Here is a 24,074-nt window from a genome sequence, read left to right as displayed (position 1 = left end):
AGCAAAACATGACATTTGTGCAGAGCCAGGAATTAAACCCAGACTTTCCAACATTCTTTTCCTTTCAACTTCCTTCCTTCTAACTGAAGAGTGCTGTGATAAATGCAATTACATGAGCATCACTTAATTTGCTATTAGAAAATTGTGCACTTTCTGTTACCTTTTACATAATGATTTAAACAGGTGCAATTTCATCTTTGAAGGCATGAAATTAAAGAAAACAAAAAGATAATTGGTCTAACTGTTCCATTCAGAATTCTGAATAACAACTGTACATTCAATTCTACACAGACTGTGGTTTTACATCTGTTTTGATCCAATAACCTATAATCATCTAGAACAATCTGAGAAAGCCATGTCATTTAAGATGAAGACATCTGCATAAAATCAATTATAATTTTTTTATTCAAATCTGTCTTAAAGTCTCACAAGTATTGAATTCCTTTTTCACTGTAAAGTTCTTGAATTAAGTTTCTTTCCCCTACATCTGCCCAGACTTTCTGGTTTGTTTGTCCTGAACTGGAAAGAGAAACATTTTTTCTACCACTTAGCTGGGAGAATTTTTGGACAAAACTCAAATATAAATATTTGTGCTTTAGAAGTTACAGACATAAAACTGATGCAGTGCTAAATGATTTTGTTGGCCAGATGGCATAGTGGCAGGAGTAAAGCAGCAAAATGGGAGAGCAGCATTTAATTCTGGACTTTAAAATAGGGGTCTGCTCTTGGTGAGATTGATACTGTTTTATTTTTAGAGGGCATTGACCAAAAAGTGTTTTGTTAATGCCAGCTGGCTTTGTGAAGTGCATGCTGCCTCATGCAATCAAGATCCAAGACTGTCTGCAGCCATGACAATGCTGTTGCCTGTTATGTTGTTTTGTTTGAAAAAAGAAAAACATCTTGGTATAACTAGGGAAAGAACAGACGTCTGGAGTCAGACAACAAGAGTACACTGATTTATATCAGCCAAGGGTTTGACCTCCCTAATCTTATTCATTCACATGGAGTAAATGAAGAATAAATAGTGAAATTAATCCTGAAAGTTGCGGCATTCAATGTGGAAATTGCACACATTCAACTATATGGTGTTGTATAAATACAGACGCAAAGCACTTAAGAAGCTCACAAACAGCCTTCCAGTGCAATTCATTTAGAGCTGGCTGGGGTGACTTCTCACAGAAAACCAATTTGTGGTGTAGATGCATAGCAAAGTTTAGACTGAAACCCAGATTCCTTGCCAGAAAGGCTCTCTCTGTAATACCCAGAGAGAAAATCAAAGCATTGCTGTTGCCCTGCTGAATATTAAGAATGATCATGTCCTGTGAGGATTCCAGTACTTGATACCCATGCAGTTTTTCAGAACCTGCATACCAGCCTAACCCTGTGGAGTATGTGATTCTTTTCGAAGTTACATGACATTTTCAAAATGTAACCTTAATTTCTTTCTGAATGACAATACTTTAAAAGCTAGGTTTTAGAACTGAAAATTCTTGCATTTTATTTTCATTCTATTTTTGCTTTAGTCAAATGTTACTCTTTTTTTGTGACACCTCATTATCCCAAAACTGATAATGTTATGTTCTTTATCCCACTTTATGTTCTGCATGACACTGTACAATGAAAAAATGGAATTACATCAAGTGTCCAGGGCATTTTTTGGTCTTGGTCCTTCCCTTTCTTGACAGAAAGAAAGGTGGTTAGGCAAAAACTTTCCATCTCTATGTAACACTTCTTAATGGTAGAAGCAATGAAGGTTTATTTTGCCTTGTCACATTTTCTTTAATAATATCTTGTTATTAAATTATTTAATTTGGATAACTTATCTAATTTGGAACTGATAACAAGCATCAGACTGTCTTGAATTACAGCCACAGTATTAACAACATTCCTAGATGATTATTTGAGAAAATGCACAGTAAGATTGAATTGGGATGTCTGAAAACACAACTTGGACTTCTTTTAATAATCTTTCAATCACAGTATTGCTCTCTGGGCCTGCAGTTTCTTCCAGGAAATTCATCAGGCAGTTTCTTTGTGATGTTGAAAGATACCCATTTGGTCTATAGCTGTGAAATGAGAGAATATGGACTCCAGTTTTTGATCTCTTTGTAGAACTTTCTAGAGATTCAGAGTCTTTATGAACAATTTTGATAATGTTCCTATGATCAAAAAATATCTGTAAAAATGTGATTGACAGGGATGACTATGCAGTGACTACTAAAACTGTAGGATTTAGTGAACCATAATTTGGACTCATCCTTCATCAGCCACATAACAAAATGTATCATGAATCCTTTTTTGTCTACTTCATTTATATGAGACATTCAATCAAAACCAGACATTTATTAAGCCTAGAATATTTTTCTTTCTACTGTCTTATTTTCAGAATGCCTTAAAGTGATTAAAGGAACGTGAGATCTAGCAAATACATGCGCCTTTTAAGAAAAATTAATGCATCTTTCTCACAAACAAATAACCAATCCAAAGAAATGCCGGTGAATGTTTCCACAGTTGAGCTATGCAGAAAAGGTTTCGGAAGGGAAGCAAATGGCCTGAATCTTTTAAAAGGGAATCTTTGCATCAATCTGTGGTTCTAATCTTTGAAGGACATCCTGTGTTCATGAACAGAAAAAAGTATTTTTATATAACTTATTGCTATATAATTAATGATGGTTGTCATACCTGAAGTTTTATATGTCAACTTTGTTAAACTCTTGGTGCAATCAGACATGTACAGCCATGTTTTTAATTGAGAAAGTGTTCTGTTTTTAATGTGAACAAGTTAGAGAATATTTCAAGTAGTGTGACTATTAAAATCTACTGATAGTAACACTCCATGAAAAACAGATCTATAAAGCTTTACCTGTGAGTAATTTGATTTTAAACATTTTTATTATAACTCATGCTTTTCTTTTTTTATGGTATTTCATGTGTGCATATTAATTTGAGTTGTATTCAGATACATAAGTTCTTCTGATGATTTTTCCAAGTATATGATGAAAATATTTTGAGTAATTAACATATATCCTTTTTTGGGGCCAAATCTCATGCAAAAGATAAAAGTGATTTTGACATGAAAAAATGAAAATTAAACTGCTCATGTGAAAATCAAGTCCTAGGATAATAAAAGTAGTTATATTCAAGGATTTAGTGAGGATCATGCTGTTTTCCCCCAGACAATTGTCTCATTGGCTTCTTCAAAAGTCATGCTTTTAATATTTGGCTAGAGCATGCACTGACAAACATCTGCCAGGAAAGTTTTTATTAGACAACACAAGTTAACATTTGTTTTAATATAATTTCACCACCAGACTTTTGACGGAAAAAAAAATTAAATCAAGCCTGTTCTTCTGTGACATTACAGTATTTTCTCAGTTATAGCTGCATAACAAGTTGATGGTTGTAATCTATCCCACAGGTGAATATATCAGTACTTCTTATAAAGTTGTGCTTACAAAGCACCTTTAATATGTTAACAACATTCTCAAATAGTTAATGAACATTTAGAGTCAAGTGTAAAGTAATTGTTTCACATTTCAGTAGTTGCAAGCAATTTGCTTTATATAATATTGCTGACAATTACAGAGTAACTTTAACCTACAGCAACAGGCATGGTGCTCCAGATGACCATAGTAGAAAAGAGGCAGCAATAGCATCATATCAGCAAGTTTATAATTCATTAATTTAAAAAAAACCCCATATTTTCCTTGTCTGTATTTTGGGTATTTTTGCAACCATTAGTTTTTTATAACCTAAATATCTCCTTTTAATTTTGAAATACCCACTAAATGCAAACATTTTCTTACAACAGAAGAAAATGCATACCCCATTTTTTCAGTAATGCAAGCCTTTTAAATTTTCTATATGAAATGCAAAAAATAAGCAAATTAACAAATAGCTCCACGTCTTTATCAGGAGTTTTAATTATACAAGGTACCTGTATAGATAAATATGCTTGGAGTGGAGTTCTGGACATGGACACCGTCTGTTATTTAGTCTGTAACTACCTTTTATCATTTTCCTCTTCAATTACCTTATTCAAATGTATTTTTTCCAACAATTTATCTGTCACAAGGAAAGTGTATTTAATCTTGATAAAAAATGATGGAACAAGTTGCATTTTTCCATTGATTCAAGTCTTCTTTTTTTTTTTTTCCTATATAGCACAATCTATACTGCTTTTCCAAATATCTAAATTCTGGAAAAAATTAGTAACTTTGCCTTTCAAGGCCTTGCATTTTGAGCCTTTGGAATGTTTATTATTATAACTTGCATAGCTACAGTGTTCACCAAGATGGCATTTGTTTCATCTGACTTGAGTGATCTCAAATTATGTAGCGCTAATTTAAATTCTTCAATATGTAGTGAAGAAAATTTCCATTCTATTAAACATCTTCCAAGAAGGGATACACTTCTAAAACTTCTGCCCTTTCATTTTTATGGAGAAGTGTAGTTGACTAAGATTTTATGCTTGAGCTTATATTGTCTAATTTATAGGAAATTTGTCAATGCTTTAAAGCTCACTATGTCTTTAAATTTGAGACATTTAAGGTTAAAGAATAATTTGGATAACTTAGATGAATAAAGAGTAAACAAACATCGAGGACTACCTTGTAGATAAAAACAATACAAAATCTTGAGTATATTACCTAATTTTGGAAAACATTTCAACTGCAGATTTTGGATAATATGTCATCATCAATACAAATTAGGTGACCAGTGCAAAAGTCCTTACCCCTAATCAGTCAGAAAATGAATGAATCTTTGTACCTGTATTGAATATATTTACATATCTTCCCTATTAACTGGAAATGTCTTGTTTATACATTCATATACATTTAAAATTTGATCTGATTCTTCCAGGAATTATTGCAGAATTTTCCTAAAATTTGATGCTCTGACTCTCACATTTACATTGGGCTAGAGTCTTGTGAACAGTAGCTAAAACTAAAATAGTTGCAATAATATTAATAATAGGCCTTTTTAACAATGACAGCACATAGGTGAGATCTAAGACACAAAAAAATTCTACTTTGATTCAACGTATGCATTAATAATTCAAATCTTTTTCGATTTTTTTTTTTTTAGCCAATCATTTCTATACAGAACACTCTGGTGTATTTTCAATTTATTCCAAATATTTCATCTGAGCAGCAAGAATATTTTACATTACATAGAAGACATTACTTGTGCATCAGTGATTTGCTAATATTCAGGCTTCATATGCTGAAAGATTCATATATGCTTTAGCTATCTGTGTCTCATTTCAGTACCATTCTGGCAAAGACTCCTTTGCTGACAAGCCTCTCTTTGAGCAGAGAAACAAAACAAAGAAAAAGTAATTTTTAAAAATGTCTCTGTCTACAATAGCAAATAGAATGGCTCAAGAGGAATTGAGTTGAAGGGTGAAACAGTGGGCTCTGAGACTTATTTTCATACAATATGCATTTTGTGGAGATTCACTGTGGAGTAGCTTCTCTGATACTGTGAACTGAGCTCCTTTTAGTTCAAGACATCTAGGGAGGCTTTGGGATCATTTTCTTTGGAATTTGATCCAAAAGGGTCAAATAGATTTGCTTCTTGATACTTCTAAGGATAGCAAAGTACAAGCTTGGGGATGATAAGGAGATTAATTTCTGTAGTCCATGCCTTAGGTGAACTAAAATATTGTGTAAATGACTTTTGAAATAGGTTTATAAAGGCTTTCCTCCATTCTAGGGCTTGTTCATGCCTGATAACTAGGTTTAAGAGTATATTCTATTTCCTTTCTACACATTAAATTATTTAATAATATTCCAGATTCAAGACAAGATGATGATGTTTGCAACCCAAATATTTGGGTGATTGAGTTGGTAAGATGGAAATGAGGGTTTTGTTTGTTTTCAGCCAGTTAAAGACTTTAGTGAAACAGCAGAGCAAAGATAAAGATTTCTCATGCTGAAAGACAGGAGCTGAGAGACACAACACGCTGTGAACTAATATCCCTGGAGTAGTTTCAGGCAGCATATTCTCTACTGAAAACCAAAGAAAACAAAACAAACTCCTCCAGGAAAGAAAGGCTCCCCAAATATTCCAGCAAAAGATAATATCACAGAAAAGTTTGAGAGAACATAAGCCAAGAATGTGAAAGCAGTGAATAGTACCAGATATTGTACACTTAGCTAAAAGAAGGCTTTTATAGTGTTTTAATAATAGATTTTAGTCAAAGAAGCGTTCAGAAGATTACAAGGGAAATTATTAGAAAGAGTAGAATATTGGAATCTTATGCATTGAGTTCAGAAAAAAATACAAGATACACTGAATTTCTGTTTAGTCTTCATGAAAGATATAGGAAAACCTTCTGTTTTAAGAAAATTGAAGGAGATATGATAAAAATCTTAATTCATGTTGTAATTGGTCTAGGATGCTACTTCATCTATTTAATTTTGCAGCAGAATAATAAGAGAGCACCTCAGCGTCATAGATGCTTTGTGTTTATAATTTTCAAACAATTGGACACAGAAGTGATAACAAAAATACATTTTATGAGCAGTCAAAAGAGTATGCTAAAATTATTTTGACTGTCTCTGATGCAGATTCTCATTTATTCTTGGGTTTTTTATGCTCACATTTCGACAGCTAGCAAGAACTCTTGTGATATGCTAAGAATATTGGCCTACAAGCCTTCTAAGATTTTGTCTAAATTCTCTAAACGAGCTTGTGTGTTGTATTTTGATATAAAGATTCTCGCATAGAAGAGTATTGTATCTTTGAGAGTATCTTTGAGCAAGAGATTTCTTCATATTATTGGTTCTTTGGTGATATTCACTGAAATTAAGGAATGCCTTTTATTTGTTTACTTAGAGACAAATATTATTGGGAATTTACTTAATAAATGTACCTAGGTGAATAAAAATAATTTTGGCCTGCTCAGAAGTCCTTGTCGCAATTCAGAGAGGGAAGTAACAGAAAACAAAGTATATTTGAGAAAAACACTAAACTTAAAAGGAAAAAAGTATGTTTTAATGTTACACTATGACATTCATCATGTAAAATGAATTATGAAATATTATCCCTGAATAGCAGATCTTAACATGTAGCCTTGGGCTTAAACAAATAGATATTAGTGGATGCGTATTTCAACTTTTTACAGAACAAAAAAATGCACTTCTGGTTCATGACCAGAATACCACTACTACAAGGAAAGTTAATAAAAGTGAAACCAAAATAAATGAAGATTAGCTAATTACAGTTCTGTCCTGGTTTAGGGTAAATTTGGTAGAGAATTTTCAAAGGAGGGCCCCTCCAGAAAGCAAACCCACACGGCCCTTCCCCCCAGCTGGTTCGGGAGGGATTTCTCGGAGAGGAGTGGAAAGAACCTGTTTATTAACAAGCACAGCACCCCCAGCACACAAAATGAACAATACCGGATGACACCACTCTGAAAAAGATGACAAATTCAGAAAGTCTCTCTTGGGGGTGGTCACTCTGTTCTCAGTCCCTCCGGCGCTGGGGCTGCTGCTGCAGGCCACAAGGCGCAGACTCTTGGTGTTCCCAGGTCCCAGTCCGGAGCAGGTTTGAAATGGTCGACAAAAAGGAAAGGAGAAACAGTCCAGGAAGAAATTGGACAGTTTAGCTGAACTAGCTAACAAGCAGAGGCAAAAGCAAGCAGAAGCAAAGCAGAAGCAAGAGCAAGACATAGAGCAAAGCAAAAAGCAAAAGCAAGAAAGCAAAAGCAGCACTAAGTACTGCCTGTCTGTGTCCGGCCAGGCTGATAAGAAAACCCAAACAAAACTTTCACTCTTCAGAGCCAGTCTTAAAGGCACAGAACATAATATCCAACATAAACAGAACACATGAATGGGGATACAAGCATCATAACGGCACCCTAGGACAAGTTCATCACAGGCAATGTCTGCTGCAGAGCTGTAATATCATTTTTTTTTTTAAATTTTATTTAAGTCTTTATTTAAGTGACATTTGTCACTGCACTTGGCTAAATATAAGAAAAAAAAAAGTCATTTTTCTTATCAGCATCTTTCTCCTCTTTTAGCCAGCTACTCTAATACTATTCTCAGGTGTTTCAGTCTTCCCATTGAAAAAATAATGCCTGTTTAATTTAATTTCCTGCCAATTTTATAGTAACTACAATGACAGAAGTTTAGAACAGTAGAAATATGTGATTTGAATAGGGAAAAGAGTTGTGTGGGTTGAAACTATTCAAGCAGAATAGGAATCATTCATTAATATTTTGTTTGTCTTCCAACAAGCTTCCAGCAATTAAGAATGAATAGAAAGAAAAGGATAATGACATGTTGTATCAAAATTCAAGTGCTAAAGAAACACTTTGAATTTATGTGATCAGTTGATGCATCTCTTCTGCCTGTTTTCCAGGTCTGCCCTATACACACCTCAGAGTCACTGTATTACTCTTACAATTTGCTTGACATTGATTGACTTTCTGAAGCTTACAGGAATTATAATATTATTTAGGCTTGACTCATCACCATTGCTTTTAATGCTTGGTACAAACAGAAAATACAGAAATTCCATTGAAACTTAAGAGAAACCTCCTTTACTGCTAGAGTTGAAAAACTGCAGAACATCTTGTTCAGAAAGGCCGTGGAGTCTCCATTCTTGAAGATACTAAAAACCAGACTGATCAGATCACTAAGCAAAGTATCTAGCCAACTCTACTTTGAGCAGAAGAGTTGGACTAGATGATCCCCAGCTAGCTCTTAGGCCACCTTAAATTACTGAAAATACCCCAAAATATCATACATTGTTAAAGTGGAAAGTCATCTGATTTGAAAGTAGGGAAAAAGAAGATCCTTAATTCCTAATGTTCCAGGGTAATGTTCCTTGGGTAATGTCCAAGCCAATGACGAATAAACTGGTAGAAATACTTGTAGAAATATAGCTTGCTATAATAAACATACTACTATGCAATTTAGGCTATTTTTTTATGCTTCTCTACATGTTAAGTTGCATCTTGGACTGAGTTTTACAGTTTATGAAAATGTTTTCAGTCCTTATGGTTTTGCAATGTAGATATTGTGACCACAGGAAGGCCTGGAAGCCTTACTGTTTTTGTCCAAGTGTTAAGTAGTTAAGATAGTTATACTTTAGCGTGCACACTTTGTACACAGAATAAGTTGTGGAGCAATTGGCTTAGAAATGGTTGATGGTTGCAAGTTTAGTTCTCTAAACAATTAAACATAAAAAAGGTTTACTCTGGCACCCTGCTACTACAGTCCAAATGCACCAACATTTTTGAACCATGTTTATAATGTTAATAGCAACTGACATACAGAAACTATGAAAGAATATAACCCAAGAGCAGTGTGAACTATCAGGAATTACAATGCAAAACTTCAAACTTTGGGATAGGAAAAAAAAATCTCTATCACAATGGTGAAAAAAAGTGTCACAATTAAGCCTTATGGAGCTATATGGATATATTGCTTTTTACCAAGTCTAGCCAAACTCTGTCCCTAATGTCAACCTCCAAAACTAGGGTTCTTCATGTATTGAAAATATAATTTTAGCTTCCATCTTGGATAGGGATGAATTATTTAATACAGGTTAAGATAAACTCTATACCATAGAATAAGTTAATAGAGCTCAGTTACTATAGATATCAGGAAGCATATGTTTTTGGCATTGCAGTGTTTTTTGTTCTGTGGATGAGTGGAAAGGAAACTACTATCCCATTTAAGAAATACAGATGAAACAAGGAAGAAATGGGGATTTATTACTGAGATATAATGCAAAGGTGTATCTTTTCTCTGTGATCTGTTCACCTCCAGGATCAGATCCATTTAGGAAGAACTCCATATGCTGTCCTCAGAAAAGATGATATCAGTTTTCTGAGGGTGAAAATCATCAAACCTACAGTCTTCTTATTAAACTTACAGTCTTCTTACTAAACCTGAATAGTGTAAGTCCCTACCAAAAGACTAATAAAGGCTTAATGTTGCTTTTTTGCTGGGATAGACAAATTGAACAATTGTGGACTTTGGGTAAAAGTTACTCAACCATGTTGATTCACAGTGGTGGTAGACACAGCTGTCTTAATGTAATGCATTGAAAATCAATAAAACTAAACATAACCCTGTCCCCTCATAGGTTAGTGCCTTAATTTGTCAGCACTCAGATGACGCATTGCAGCTGACCTGAAGCTGCCCCCTAAACTCAATCAACCTAGAAGAAAACAAGTCCCTGAGTAAGGCAGGGAAAGGTTGCATTCAAACCCAAGCAAAGACCTCAGCCAACCCTCTTCTAGCAGAGATCCAGATACAGCGCTGGCCAGAGAGCTGGGTGGAGAAAGGTCCCATCCAATCAGCTATCTGAGTTGAGGAAATCCAAAACCCCTACAAAAAGGACATCCAGATGAAACTTATTGCTTTTTGCTGAGGACTCAGTGCTGTGAAGGCCTGTGGGCCTGCTAGACTTCCTGGGGCTATGCTCTGGAAGAATGTCCCCCAGAACTTTAACCTCTCCCATGGACTCCTGTGACATGCTGTCAACCAACCCCAGTGCCCTCCCCCTGTGGCTGTTCAACTGCCTGTTAACCACATATGGTCAAAGTTCTAGCAGTTTCTTTGTTCTTTCTACCCTCGTTGGTACCCTGTCTATTTACCCTTTAGTGTCCCTATTGGTCACTGTAATCCTTTTCCTACTCACACTTTCAGGTGATTGATTGTTGCTGTTGGCTCCACCCCTATTTACCAGTATATAGTCCTGGACCCTCTACCTCTCCCTGTTTTTGTCCCTGGACCCTTTCAGCATGTACATGAAATAAACTACCACTGTAAACCCATACAAAGACCCTTCCTGCTTCTGCCATCTTAGAGAAGCAGCCGCTGTGTGTGAGTGGTATTTGCTGTGTGCTTGGTGGAGTGCTCTCCTCATGGGGATGCTTCAGGAAGGTTGCAGCAATCTACCATCTGCCTGTGCTGCAACATCGTGTCAATGTGTCTGTCACCAACCCACGACTCCACAAAACACTTTGAAATTTCTCATGTCCATTTTTCTTAGAAATTACTGGTGTAATTTTATAAATATTAGAACAAAATTTAGTATATACTCTGTCTTCGCTTGTTAAAGTGGAGCTTACTGTCCTTGTTTTTTTCATGGCAATAAATACATAAGAAGACCAGCATTTTACCAATAACTTTTTGGAAACATTAATGTTGGTATTTATCATTTTTCACTCTTGCTTGTTTTGCTAATATGCAGTTTTACGTGAAACCACAACTGTTTTACAGATATAAAAGAAGATTAGAGTATATGAAGAAAGTTCTTGGTTTTGGAGGGGTTTTATTGCATTCATAGAAACTACTGCATAAGTAGTACTTACTATGTATTAGTATTCTAGTGTTCATAACTAAGTTCGTAGGGATTTAAACTCATTTAACTTGAATGCTCTTATTAGTAACAATTAAAGGACTAATATGAGTTTCATGAACAGTAACAAGTACATGCATATACAGGGTTTTTTCAGAGGCATTTTAGAGCACCCCCATACCGCTGTGTTTTTATCAAATTTATCTCTAAGATGTCCTAGTTTTTTCGGTGTAAAAATGAGGTGCCATAATTCATTTAGCCCAAATATTCCAAGTATATAAAAACTCAGTATCTTTTATAACTGATAGTTCTGCTCTAACAAAAGTTTATCCAGATTATACTGTCTAAACTATATGGTAATTTGCATATCAGAGATGAAGATGTGGGAAACAGTCAACTGCAATACAGATATTTAATTATTTCGTTCTTAAAATTCTTTATGTTAATCACATGGACTGTTTCTAACCCTGCAGGTAACAGACATATAATCCAAGTCTATTTCTTTTTATTGGAAAAGGACAGGCCATGATGTTATTCGTTGAGGCTGGATGCATTCCAAATTTGTAATACATTTGCCTGAGAAGGTCTGGTTCTCAGAGGTAGTGCAATAGAAAGGTCAGAATTCTGATGTTTATGCTGAAAGTAGCAGTGTAATGAATCCTGCAAAATAACCATTAACATGCGCATCATTCTTTCAGAAAGAATTTTATCATCATTATGTCATTCTCATTGATATTCTGTGGAAAGGGCTGAACTGGCTCTACTGAACTGAATACTCTGTGTGTTAGTTTTGGGTTAGATAATTCCTATTCAGTACAGCACTTAAGAGAAAAGCAAGATTAACACCCATATCTGTTTAAAAACTATTATTAATAACTTGATAAAAGTACATCACATTTCTTTTCGTTTCAAGGATATATAGTGATGTTCTTAGGGAATTTTCAGCCTGAGCTATAAAACAGTCAAACTTTGCATCTGTCACATCTCTTCCTTACATGCCAATTAGGTAAGGCATGTAACTTTCAAAGAATATCTGAAAATGAACAGGATGCTCCTGAATCTTTTATAGCTTGTTCCAGAGCTTATTTTAGATAACTTTGCTATTACTCTTGTGGTAGACACAGATGTGATAAAAAGGTGTTCTCTTCTTGTGATCTAGTTGAGTCTGATTTCCAAGAAATCAATAAGAAATGGAACATAAAGTTCCAAATATTTGATGGCTTTTTTCTTTTTTTTCCTAATTCCCATTTTAAGTTACATCACTGCTCTTGCAGGAACTGTAGATGATGCAAAGTCCTTCTGGTATTGAGGAATACACTCAGTGGAGGTAGCTTGGTGAGCAGCTGCAGTGGGAGCTCTGGGCGTTGGGAGCCCCAGGCAAAAGGTGATTGAATGCAAACCCTTTGCGTAATAAAGGGAATGGGGACCTGTGCCCATTCAGATGACCAGACACTCAGAGACATGACAGAAGCTGAAGAGCCCAAGACTTCCATGTGCTTAGACTATGAAAGTATAAAGCCCAGAATTTTCTCTGTTCAGGGTCTCTCCTCAGAGGTACCAGCTCAAGCTGTTAATCTTTTATATGGTTATTGCATCAAGACTAAATTATTTCAAGGATTGAGACATCTGAGACTCTGCTATAGGAAAATTGGTGTTGAGCCAGTAAGGAAACCTAGTATGACTGTGTGAGTTTGATGTGTGTAGATGCCAAAGGGCCTCTCTCCCAGCTCAGTTGATCCAAATGTGACTGCTAGAATAGTATGATATTCAGGAATAATCTATGGGATGTTCTAAGTGAATTGAAATCTCTGAGATTCACAGTTTGTGTCATTGGCTCATAACTAAGTAATAATTGATGTATAGTTGCAGATTATAGCATCTCAATGCATGAAGTTTTGGTCCATCAAACAGTTACAGTAAAAGTATTTCTGGTAACTGTCACCTGTTTAAACTTTTGGCCTACTCATGCCAGGAAGGTTTAGCATTATATTTGTTGTCCTGCCTGTCTACCATCAGCACTAACTACCTTGGTATTTTCAAAGTTTTGTACCCTCAAAAGAATTTTGTACCCTCAAAATGAAACTACCTCCACCTACCCCTCTACTTGTAAAGCTCATGTGGAACTTCTGTTCTTCAGGGCTTGTGTGAGTGGTTGCAGTTGCTGTTTTCTCCCTTCTGGCCTGAATATATACTGCCATCCTATAGTGACTACAGTTGCCAGTGGGAGTGATGTATGCCTATGTCTCAATCTAACACAGGGCTTGAAGCACATCTGAATCCAAAGGATAGCACTGTAGACACTCCATTTTAAACACAGGAAAATTTGTGTGGTGACTTATAAAATGAATCTATTGGTGTTTTTTTTAGAAGGTTTTCTAGAACAACAAACATTTTTCTGCAGTTCTCCAAATGTATCATTAAATTATTTTAAATGTATTATTGTGCTTGAGTGTAGTTTAAATGCTATGAAAATCCACCAACTTCTCGCTGAAAATCCTGCATGTCCTCAGCATCCTCTGAAATGTGAAGGATTGACTCTTCCATTTCCTGGGATTCTCGTTGGTGCCAGAGTTCAGCATGTAGGCTTCCAGAGCAACAGCAATATCTGTCATTTTGAATGAATACAAATCTCTAACAATCCATGTTTGTACAGTCCCAGTGGAAGCGTGTTGTGTCAGCTGTGCTTGCAGTACTTTAAAGGCTTTATTAAGTCAGCTGGCAACACACCCTGTCTCCAGGCACTGGCTTTTACGGCAAAGGACCTAAGAGACTTTTTTGTCCCTTTCCTTTTTTTTTCTTCCTTTTTTCCCCCCTCCTTTCCCATGTTAACTAGCTATCAGAAACACAGGTAGTGATTTTATAGAAATCTTCTGGGTTTGTTGCTATGTTCATAATAGCCACAATATAGTTTACAGATGAGCACTTTTACCCACCCACACAACCTCACACATACATGTGCACACATTGTAAAGTACCTTTATGAAGTCTGATATTAATTCTGATAAACTTATTACTACTGATTGATAGAGAAGCTGTACAAAATTTATAAATAATTATAACCAGCTCTCTTAGCCCATGAAGCCATTTGAAAGGAGGCTATGATAAACTATCTGAAGGTTCTGACCATGTGTTATAGTAAAATTCCATGCATACTCTGTCCAGTGGCCTTTTATGTAAGAGCTGTACTTTCTGTTTGCTTTAATGTAGACAAAATTGCTTAATTGGTAAATGTTAAAATATTAGTTTGCTTAAGTCATATTTTGAGAATCAGTTGTTCAAAGACTGAACTTTGCAGTGACATTCAGACTCTTTTCTCTTGCAGCCGTTTCGTAGAGTGACGTTTTCTGTTGTGAGTCAGCCTCAGGACCCGCATCAAGGGTCATTGCAGAGTTGCTATGACAGCGGTCTGGAGGAGTCAGAAACACCAAGCAGTAAGAGTTCATCAGGGCCAAGACTGGGTGCCCTTCCACTCCCAGAGGACAACTACGAAAGGACTACGCCGGATGGCAGTGTTGGTGAGGCAGAGCATATGGAAAATGGTAGGGGCAAACACAACATTCACACACATAATCTCACTAGCAAGTGATACTAAGTAGACTTTGGAAAGGTCAGTCCAAAACCATAAATAAATACATTAAATAATTAATATTGAAATGATTTGATTTTAAAGTTTGTTAAAATGCAGGTATACAAAATAATGGAACATAACACCACTAATTAAAACAGCTTTTTTTTTTTTTGACATTACTTAAAATCTATACTGCAGAAACAGTTAAAACACTGAAAAAAATATCAGTAGAGGTCTGGGGAAATGGCAATTGAATAAAATTATATACTTTTCATTTTAGATAAAAGACCATAAAGGACATATATATCCTCATTTTCTTCCATTTTTGACTCAAAACCTACTTAGGAAATTTCCCAGAATGTGATATATACAGCATTAGGAAAAGAAAATAGTATTTTAAAACCCCACTCTAGAGAATTCTCTTTTCCCCAAACATGTTATATAGACTGTTTTCAAAATAAAACACAATGTCAGGTCCATTCTTCATTATTCAGAATAGAAGAATATTACTTTCCTTTTCTTCACATTTTATTTTGGACAACATTTTACAACATTTCATTTAAATTCAGGGCCCATTTAAGTAGAAGGGGAAAATGTTAAATAATTATTTATTCCATAGTAATTCTCCTACTATTAAAAACCAAAAAAATGTTAATATAAGTCTCAGGTTAGGTTGCTTTTTCTTTCTATCTAAAACTATTCAGGATTTAAAAGCCAAAAAGACTTATTAATTTTGAAATTTATTTTATAAAACAGGAATATTTCACTGTTATCCACTTTTTGGCCTTGATCTAAAGTTTTATGAAGTCAGAGACTGACTTCATTGTATTTTCATTTGCCCATAAACAACAAAATAAACTAATACATGTCAAACATTTCTTTGATAACCAAAGAAATAATGGGTTTTCTAATTCAATTGTAAAAGGTGGGTACATGCAAGAAGGGTGGTGTATTTTTTTGTTATAGAATGAATTAATTAGTTTGGCTAAGTGCATGTTAGTTTTTCAGAGATTTCAATACTGAATAATTGTTGGGGTTTTGTCTTATCTGAGATAGACATGTCAACCCATTAAAACTATGCTATTTTTTATGGTAAGATATTTCCAAATCTAGTGTGCATTGCTGAAGAATGGCTACAGAAGTCTACATATGCTTGAACTGTATATCCCAATAGCAAAAAAATTTATTGACTAAAAAGGAAGATAGTATTATCCATCTAAAGTTATATTAGGTCATGTATGTTTATACATTTGCATTTATATATTTTCCTTGGTTGTTTATATGAATATATTTGATTACATTTCATTTTTCTGGGGATGTGGTAGGGGGAAAAAGTGATAATGGTATTCCTGGAAAAAATGTCAGAAAAAAAGCTTGTGGACTTTGTACCTAAATTGGGCTGATTATTTTATTGTCTGTTTTGTAGTGAGATTTTGTGGTTAGGATGATAAAATTAAACAACTTGTCAATTCTCTTGGAAATCCAGCAATGCAGAGAATTTGTAGACATGAAATTCTGAATTCAGAAACTGTTTTAACATAAGATATGCATGATCCATGCTGGAGAAACTGTAGAATCAAAAATTAATATAATTCTTAATCTATTTGGTAGACAATGAAAAAAGAAAATCACACTAACTGAAGTGCAACTGAAAACAAAAAGTGCTTGAGCAATGTCATAAGTTAAAGCAAAATAATTTTTCATAATGATCCAAAAATTAGAATTGCATTCTAATAACTAAAATATTTTACATGCTTCTTTTTTTGAAAATAGTTTATTTTATATTTGGTAGGATAAATTTCTTGGATTTGGTTTTGAAAATAGTATTCTAAAATTAATAGATAGAAACATAGAGGTAAATAAATACATTAGTTCAAGGTGAATGAACAAAAAGTCTCCAGTAAAAAAAATTTGCATAGTAAGACATGCATAGAATCAGGATTTCCTCCTTCTTTATAAAACCTTGAACAGAGACCTTTAACAGCTGGGTGATATTGTGGTGAAAACTACACTGTACAGATTTCTGGATTTTGCTGTCACATTTTAAAGACAAGATTTCAACAGTGGCATGTCATCTACCTCCAGAAATTCATGTTAAGAATAATCTATAAATAATGATGGAACAGGATGGAATGTACTTTTGTTCCTTCATACATGTATTACCCGATACTTAAGTGAGAGTTTTCTGTCATATGATTCTTAAGTCCACTTGTATTTTAACAATTGAATTGTTCAAATTCTGATAATGTAGTCTTCAATATTAATGGATCATTCTGACAGAAATAGAATTGAAATTGAAGTCTGTCAAGCGTTCATTTGTCACATTTAATTGGAATCTAGGTAATCTGCAATGTTTGGCTAGGTTAGGTTTTAATCAGGATTTATAGTGGATTTTTATGAAGATTCTTCATGGAAACAGCATTTTGGAAATGATCTTGGTTATCAATTTTTACTTCAAATATTTACCATTTAATTTCAGTTGGTGTGAAACAATGCAGTTATAACTAATTGCTTTGGATTTCCTTTCATTTTAGAATTTGAAATAATAATCTTCAGCACAGTACATGAAATCTTCCAATATATTTCCTTCTTTTTTTTTTTTCAAGCCTAGATGACTAAGGAAAAGAAGTAATCTTTATAGCTATTACAAATTTAAAAGGTTCAGCTTGCAGGCAGAGTATATAAGAAATTCAACTTTCTGTTTGCTGTTAAGAGTTTCTTTACATTTTCTTAGTTGAGAATAAAACACTGCAAAAGTGGAAAAAATGGATAAGGGGGTTGATTTTCTTAGAATATGGTGAACATTGCCCACCACCCTACATGACTGTCAGATGTAGATTGAAGTTTTATTCTGCTGATTAGCTGTGGTGTCAGATGTGGGAGAAAAAAAAAAAAAGAAAGAAAAAAAATGCTAGCAGATTGACTGTGAAAATTTAGTATGCAAAGATCTTGTTAATTAGTAAAATCTGCAGAACCAAAAGTAACTTCTGAGTTAATTTATCCCCTGCCCTTGGAGCTTTCCTTGCAAAGAAATTCTGCTCATATGTGCAGCCTTTTCTGATTTTGCTGTTAGAATGGCACTGTCTTAATGTAAATTGCACAATAATTTTCTGAAGAACATTTCCATTACATTCATATTTGTATATCAAGGGCAAATACATTACCATGGTAAATTAGTTTCCTGGTCTTTTGTCATAGCTTTCTAGTTCTGACCATGCCTAATACAACATCTCAGAAGAAAATTTTGAAAAACTCCGTGTCAGAAACTTCCAGAATTACTTCTCCTCCTGACCCCAACAGTTAATAGTCAGCATGTGATTTTCTAAATCATAATAATAGTAAGAGTACTAAAACCCCACTAATTTACCACAAGACAAGTTACTGGCCTGAAGAATTTCAACCGTGAAATCCTCTGAAGGCTAACAAAAATGTTTGGGGTTTGGTTTTTTTAAATTCTTATTTAACTATTTAGTGTCTATTCCTTTTCATTATGAAGAAGAGCATGGAAGCATTCTATTTTAGTTTTCAAATACTATGGATTGTTATGTTTCCTTATAGTTTACCTTTCCTCTGAATTATAAAGCTTCCTAGGTTATAAATATTCTTCTAGCAAAGGTAGGGATAGCTGAAGATGTATTCTCAAAATCTGAAGAATGGACATCTTTTTCATACTAATTTCTATGTTATTAATTACAGATATGATCTTTAAACGGAGCTTCCATTGTTCTGTTTCATTTCTCTTCTGGTTTTATTAGGTCTCTCTCATGTTTCTTGCAACTCTGAGAAATATTTCATTATATTCCTTCTCCCTACCCCCTGATTTCTGCATACCTACAGTTTATTTATGCATGTAGTAGCCTAATCAGTTTTATTTTTTGTTTAATTTAGCTAGAGGACCTACAGTGGTGAAACTGCAGCACTGCAGGTTATGGCTTGTATGATCTTCCCTCGAGATTTGTTTCCAGGCAGTCCTAATTAAACTGTATGCCACACCTGAGATATCTGCCTTAAAGCTGGCTCAGGTACTTCTACATGAACATGTCTTTGATCTGCAGCACAGAATGTTAGGTTAGCCCATGTTTCAATATCAAATAGGGTTGGAGAGGAGCAGTTGTCTCTGTGAAAGAAGGAAAATAAAGGAATGGTTTACAGATTCCATTTTTGCAGGGGGAAATGGAGTAAAGAAAGATGAAGTGAGATGTCTGAAGTCACAGATAAAGTAAGGAGAAGAGCTTAAAAAGGAGCTCAGAATTTTTGTGATTCAGTTACTTGACTCCCACAAAGAAATCAGTAGATAAATTACTCTCTGACTGACACATGAAATAAAAGCCAGGGAAGAGAAGTGCATTACCTTGGTTCACATAGTCTGATAATATGCTCTGTTTTCAATTACAATTTCAGATTTAGACTGTAAGAGTCAAAGTTCCACCATCAGTATAAAGAATGGGTTCCTAACGTACAAAAGGATGAAAATGAGAAGTGAATTTTGACAATTAATACATATAATTAATTTTATCTATAAGAGCATTCTCTCACTTTTGCTTGTGAAATAGATTCTTAATCTGTTCTCTGGACCAAAGTGCGAGGAAAAGAATACATTAATTTAGAGAACTCATGTTTACAGAATCTATTTTCCTTTAGCTTTTTATTGTGCAAATAACACAGCTTAATGTTCTTGAAGATTTAACTGTCCTTATTGTATAATGGCAAACAGACACTCATTGACTTATTTCAGAGAATGACTGCATTTTTGCAGTTCCCATTATTTTCAAATGTTCTTTCCTCTTGAATTCAGGTCCTAAAATTGCATGAGAATAATTTTGTTTTAAAATTGTGTCCTGAAATTGTTGATGTAAGTAGTCCATCTGAGAGGCAGTAAAGGTTTTCAATGTAATGATTACACAGTAACAGTTCCTTTTTAGTTTGGTTGGTTTCTTTTTATTCTATCATGGCTGCTACCTCTACTTTTTCTTAAATATCACTCTGCATGCATGAACCCAAAATACAAGAAAGTGCTGCAAAAATTATTATATAATACAAATACATAAGAATTCTTACCCTTGTTTCTGATGAATCTTAACCTATAATTAGGCATATGATGAATTTTGGATTCTGTAACACTAGCAACACACATGGGTAATGTTATGGAACACATGCATATTCAGTGATGAATGATATCTTGAACCATTTTTTTTGAGAATATAGCATTCTGATAAGATCTGTGAAAAGACATTTTATAAGAGGAAAAAAAAAGCCTAGCTTGTAAGACAGAAGACAAACTGTGCAGGAATCCCTGATACAGTAGTGCAGTCTTATGTAAGGCAAGGAACCTGTCTGGGAAAAATATTGACTGCTTTTCTCCTTGATTTTTTTCCCATTTCTAATCTTTTACTGTGGTCCTTTAGATCACCTTACCCCATATGTCTGTGAATTTTTTCAACAGAGGAACAAGGTTAATAATCTATATGCACATTAATACTTTAAGTTTCAAAACTATATTGTGCCTGTACTTTAAGTACTTGTATTTTGAAGTGTTATGCATATATACTTGTCATGGAAATGAGGGAAATATATTTTGTGTCAAATTCCTAGTGCTGATATATATTTTTATATATCGACTATTCTATGTTTACATTGTACTTCAAATCCACTGTGCAAAGTAAAGCCCCAAATATATACCAAATACAATGAGAAATAGCACTCATTGAAGACAACAGAATAGCATTTTTTATACCTTGTCTATTTTCCTTGACTGTTCAGACAAATATCAGCAACTTCTCTGTTCTGTTCATGAAGAGTACCTGAGTTTGCTGTGAATGGTTTTCTGCTTGATCAGGATTTTAACTGCTCAGAGAACATATGCTTGGATCTGCTGGAATCAAAGAAAAAATGCATATTTCTGTATTGGAAATCCACCCCCGCACATTGGTAGAAAAACAAATTTTTCAGCACTTTTCTGATTTTCTGATTAGAATTGTATGTCTCTTCCTATTCTCTCTTGCTTTCCCATTGTATTTGTTCTAGCTCCATTTGTGCTGCAGAGTGAATAGCATATGCCTCTTTTCTGAAAAATCATATTGTAGGATTTCTTTCTCCACTCCTGATTTCAGTATCCTGCTCTTAAAAAGAAAATACACACAGTAATAACTGTTCACACCACTGTTAAAAATCGCCAATTGATACCAGATAACTTGAAATGCCATGTACTAAAACTTTGATTTCTTTTATTACTCTTTAAAAAAGGAACTCCATGTTTACATTCCATCAGTTTTTAAACAATAATTTAAAGTGGAGGAAGACTTTGGATTTTTAAAAAAACACACCTGCAGTTAGGATGAAGCAGGGAGGGAAGAGTTTGTATGTGCATGTGGGTGTGCACACTTGTACACATCTCAGTGAGTCAGTTCTCACTGCAAATACTCATGAGATCTAGACAGTTGCAGTTATATAACCTGCCTCATCTATGAATTTCAAATCAATTCACTGAGGTGGATATGAACATACTAAACTGACAAGTGAAGAACTAAATGATCAGAAAGTAAAGCAGTATGTCCACTGTCATGCTGTGAATTGATCCAAACGTTGTGCACCCCTCAAAAAGTAATAATTTGAACATTTACTTCCAGTCTGATGAAGGTTTTGCAACTGACTTAGTGAAGTTAGGCTTTTGTCCAAGTCTTCCGTGCCAGCTGCCAGCTCAGGCAGCCTCCCACTGATGCAGATTGCAGAACTCCCTTTGATACTGTCGCAGTCCTCAATGTAGATGGAAGGCAAAATGCATTCCAAAATTTAGACTCAAGGAAGAACAGACATCTGGTTTATGAATGGAATATTTAGCAACCTTTGCATCCAAGGCAGGCTCTTTCCTGAAAAAAATCTAATGCAAAGCTTCAACGGAAGTTTATTTTTCCTCTGTTCCGATGAGTCCTTTCAACATACTGTATTTCCCAGTTAGTTTTACTTAATCATAGATTCTTTCATTTTCTGGACAACATTAGATCTTTCTACCCCTTCAGTATTTAATCTTAATTTCAGTGAAAAATACTTTTTCCTCTATTTGTGGGAGATCTAGGTAGTGTATAGGGTCAGACCAAAGATCATCTGGTGGCCAAAATAAGGTGCTCAGGAAACAGTATAGCAGGACAAATAAACTGATTTGTTTTCCAAGTAGTCTTCTATACATCAACAGTTGGGAGTTCTGATTCCCTGAGCCACATAATGTGCATTTAGTAATCTTTATGGATTTACATATTCAAATTTGTCCAGTTTCCATTGCATGCAACTATTAATATCTCTTTTTCCCAATGAGGGTTTTGAAAGTGATTGTGTGTGCCATTATTCTTGGATTGGACAAAGAAAAAATAAACTTCCTAGTCTGTAAAAGAACAGTACATAGGAATTTTTTACAGAGAATATGTTTATTTGTACCCATACTAAAATTTGCTGTTGTATAAGAAGTCCTGTATTCAGTTATTATTTCAAAAGGTTTAAATCCTAAAATTTGAAGGGAAGTGTATCCCTTATGTATTTTAGCAAACATAAATGTAAGTTTAGTGTGCCAAAATCTACACAAAGGTATTTAAAGGAATTAGAAGCTTCCATATGACGTGTCATCTGTAGTTCTGAAAATTCTATTTTATATTTATATTTTATAAATTATTTTTAGAGAAATGGAACAATTTCTATGATCACAAGAGGATTTAAGTGCAAGCATAACATGAATTCAGACATTTAAGTATTTCTGAATATTGCTACAGTATCACCTATATTGCCTTTTTTGCCTCAACAGCAACACAGCATTTGATGTGAATGCCAACTCAAATGTCTTGAATAAGTAAAAAAAAAATCATGGCATATGCTAGAACAAGGCATACATTAGAATTTTTAAGAAATTGCTTCTTAAAAATATTAGTACAGTAACTTAATATTTCAGGGCTTCTTTACTTTTTTTGGGTAAGGAACAGCAATAAGAACAAAACCCTTACTACAAAAAAACCAGAGGTTTTATGCTCCAACACAATTTTTGTGCACAGATTTACATTTAGTTGTTACATAATACATTTCTTACATAATAAATGTAAAAGTCAGCATTTATTGTATAAGAAAATGTATTTTAGTAATCAGTATTTTATAAGTTGCTTTTTTTTCCTTGTAGACTGGAGTAATAAATTCTATTAATATTAATTGCAAATTTTTATTGTAGATTAATTGCTGTTCATTGGAAAGAAGCTGTCCATTATGCAGCTTTTAAGAAAGGACAAAAGCATGTCTCACTAAATAAATAAAAAAAATTGGTTTGATGGATTATTCAAACTTTTTTCTAACATGTAAAATAAGAAATTTAGACATAAGGGTAAACTTCTGTTTGGATAATAGAAAAAAGTAATATGTAAAGGCAGTGAAGGAAGAACAGTATTGATAATTTACACTGATTATTGTGTACTTTCTTGCTATCAAGTGTGCCCATACAAGCTTCCCCAACTTGCTTGCTTTTACCTGTTTATTAGTTATATCTAGTAAAAAAATCAACCCTGAAGATCCCTGCAGGGGCACTTGTTCTTTTCCTAAGCAATCTGCTTTATTTCATCACAAAGGGAAGAAAAATCAAAGTGTATCATATCTAAAATTGCATGCAAACAAGACTATCTTCCACCAAAGGGTTAGTTTGCTCCCCATGTATGATTTTATGGCAGATTTACTTTCTTGATCCAAGGATTTTTCTGTCTTTTTCTGAAATTGCACTAGTGCTATAAAGAGCAGTGCAGTCCATAGAGAGGATTCTGGGAAAAGGTTTTCAAATTAAATCTCCTTAATTCAAAAAGTGTGTGATGTTTGTGCCCTGCTGTCCTACTGTCTTTAAAGTATTTCAGGTGCACAGCCAGTGGTTTTCTTATGTAATTGTCCTGCTTACATTAATTCATATTTTTTTGAAGAGGAGAATCTGTCCTTTTTTGGGGCAGGACAATGATATTCACATCATCATGAAATATTAAAGTAACACTATCAGTTGAATATGACATTGCAAACTTTCATTATGAAAAGAAGGCAAAGAGAGATGTAATTTTACTTTTTCCTGTTGTTAGTCAATAACAGAAACTTCTCTGAGTGGAGAATAGAAACCTATTATTTTTTAAACAAAGTATTTGAGAGATAAACTTATCTATGCCTGGTATGTTAT

General features: G+C 34.3%; 1 protein-coding gene across 4 annotated transcripts in view; it reads left to right on the top strand.

Moving 5' to 3' along the window:
- Positions 1–24,074, top strand: part of PCDH7 (protocadherin 7) — a 266,737-nt gene that overhangs the window by 110,043 nt on the left and 132,620 nt on the right. Inside the window, exon 3 of one of the 4 annotated variants that reach the window (XM_071432572.1) lies at positions 14,651–14,867. The exons of 1 other annotated variant lie outside the window; for it this stretch is intronic. In XM_071432572.1, the coding sequence (XP_071288673.1) occupies positions 14,651–14,867 (217 nt within the window). The remainder of the gene's footprint in view (positions 1–14,650; positions 14,868–24,074) is intronic. 2 more of the 4 variants (XM_071432574.1, XM_071432573.1) reach the window with 2 other exon arrangements.

Source organism: Agelaius tricolor, unplaced genomic scaffold (assembly GCF_023055355.1).
Source record: "Agelaius tricolor isolate 1412-34295 unplaced genomic scaffold, bAgeTri1.0.p SCAF_8, whole genome shotgun sequence".
Lineage (NCBI taxonomy): Eukaryota > Metazoa > Chordata > Aves > Passeriformes > Icteridae > Agelaius > Agelaius tricolor.
Note: the sequence above shows the minus strand (reverse complement) of the source record. Positions and strands in the feature narration are given on the sequence as shown.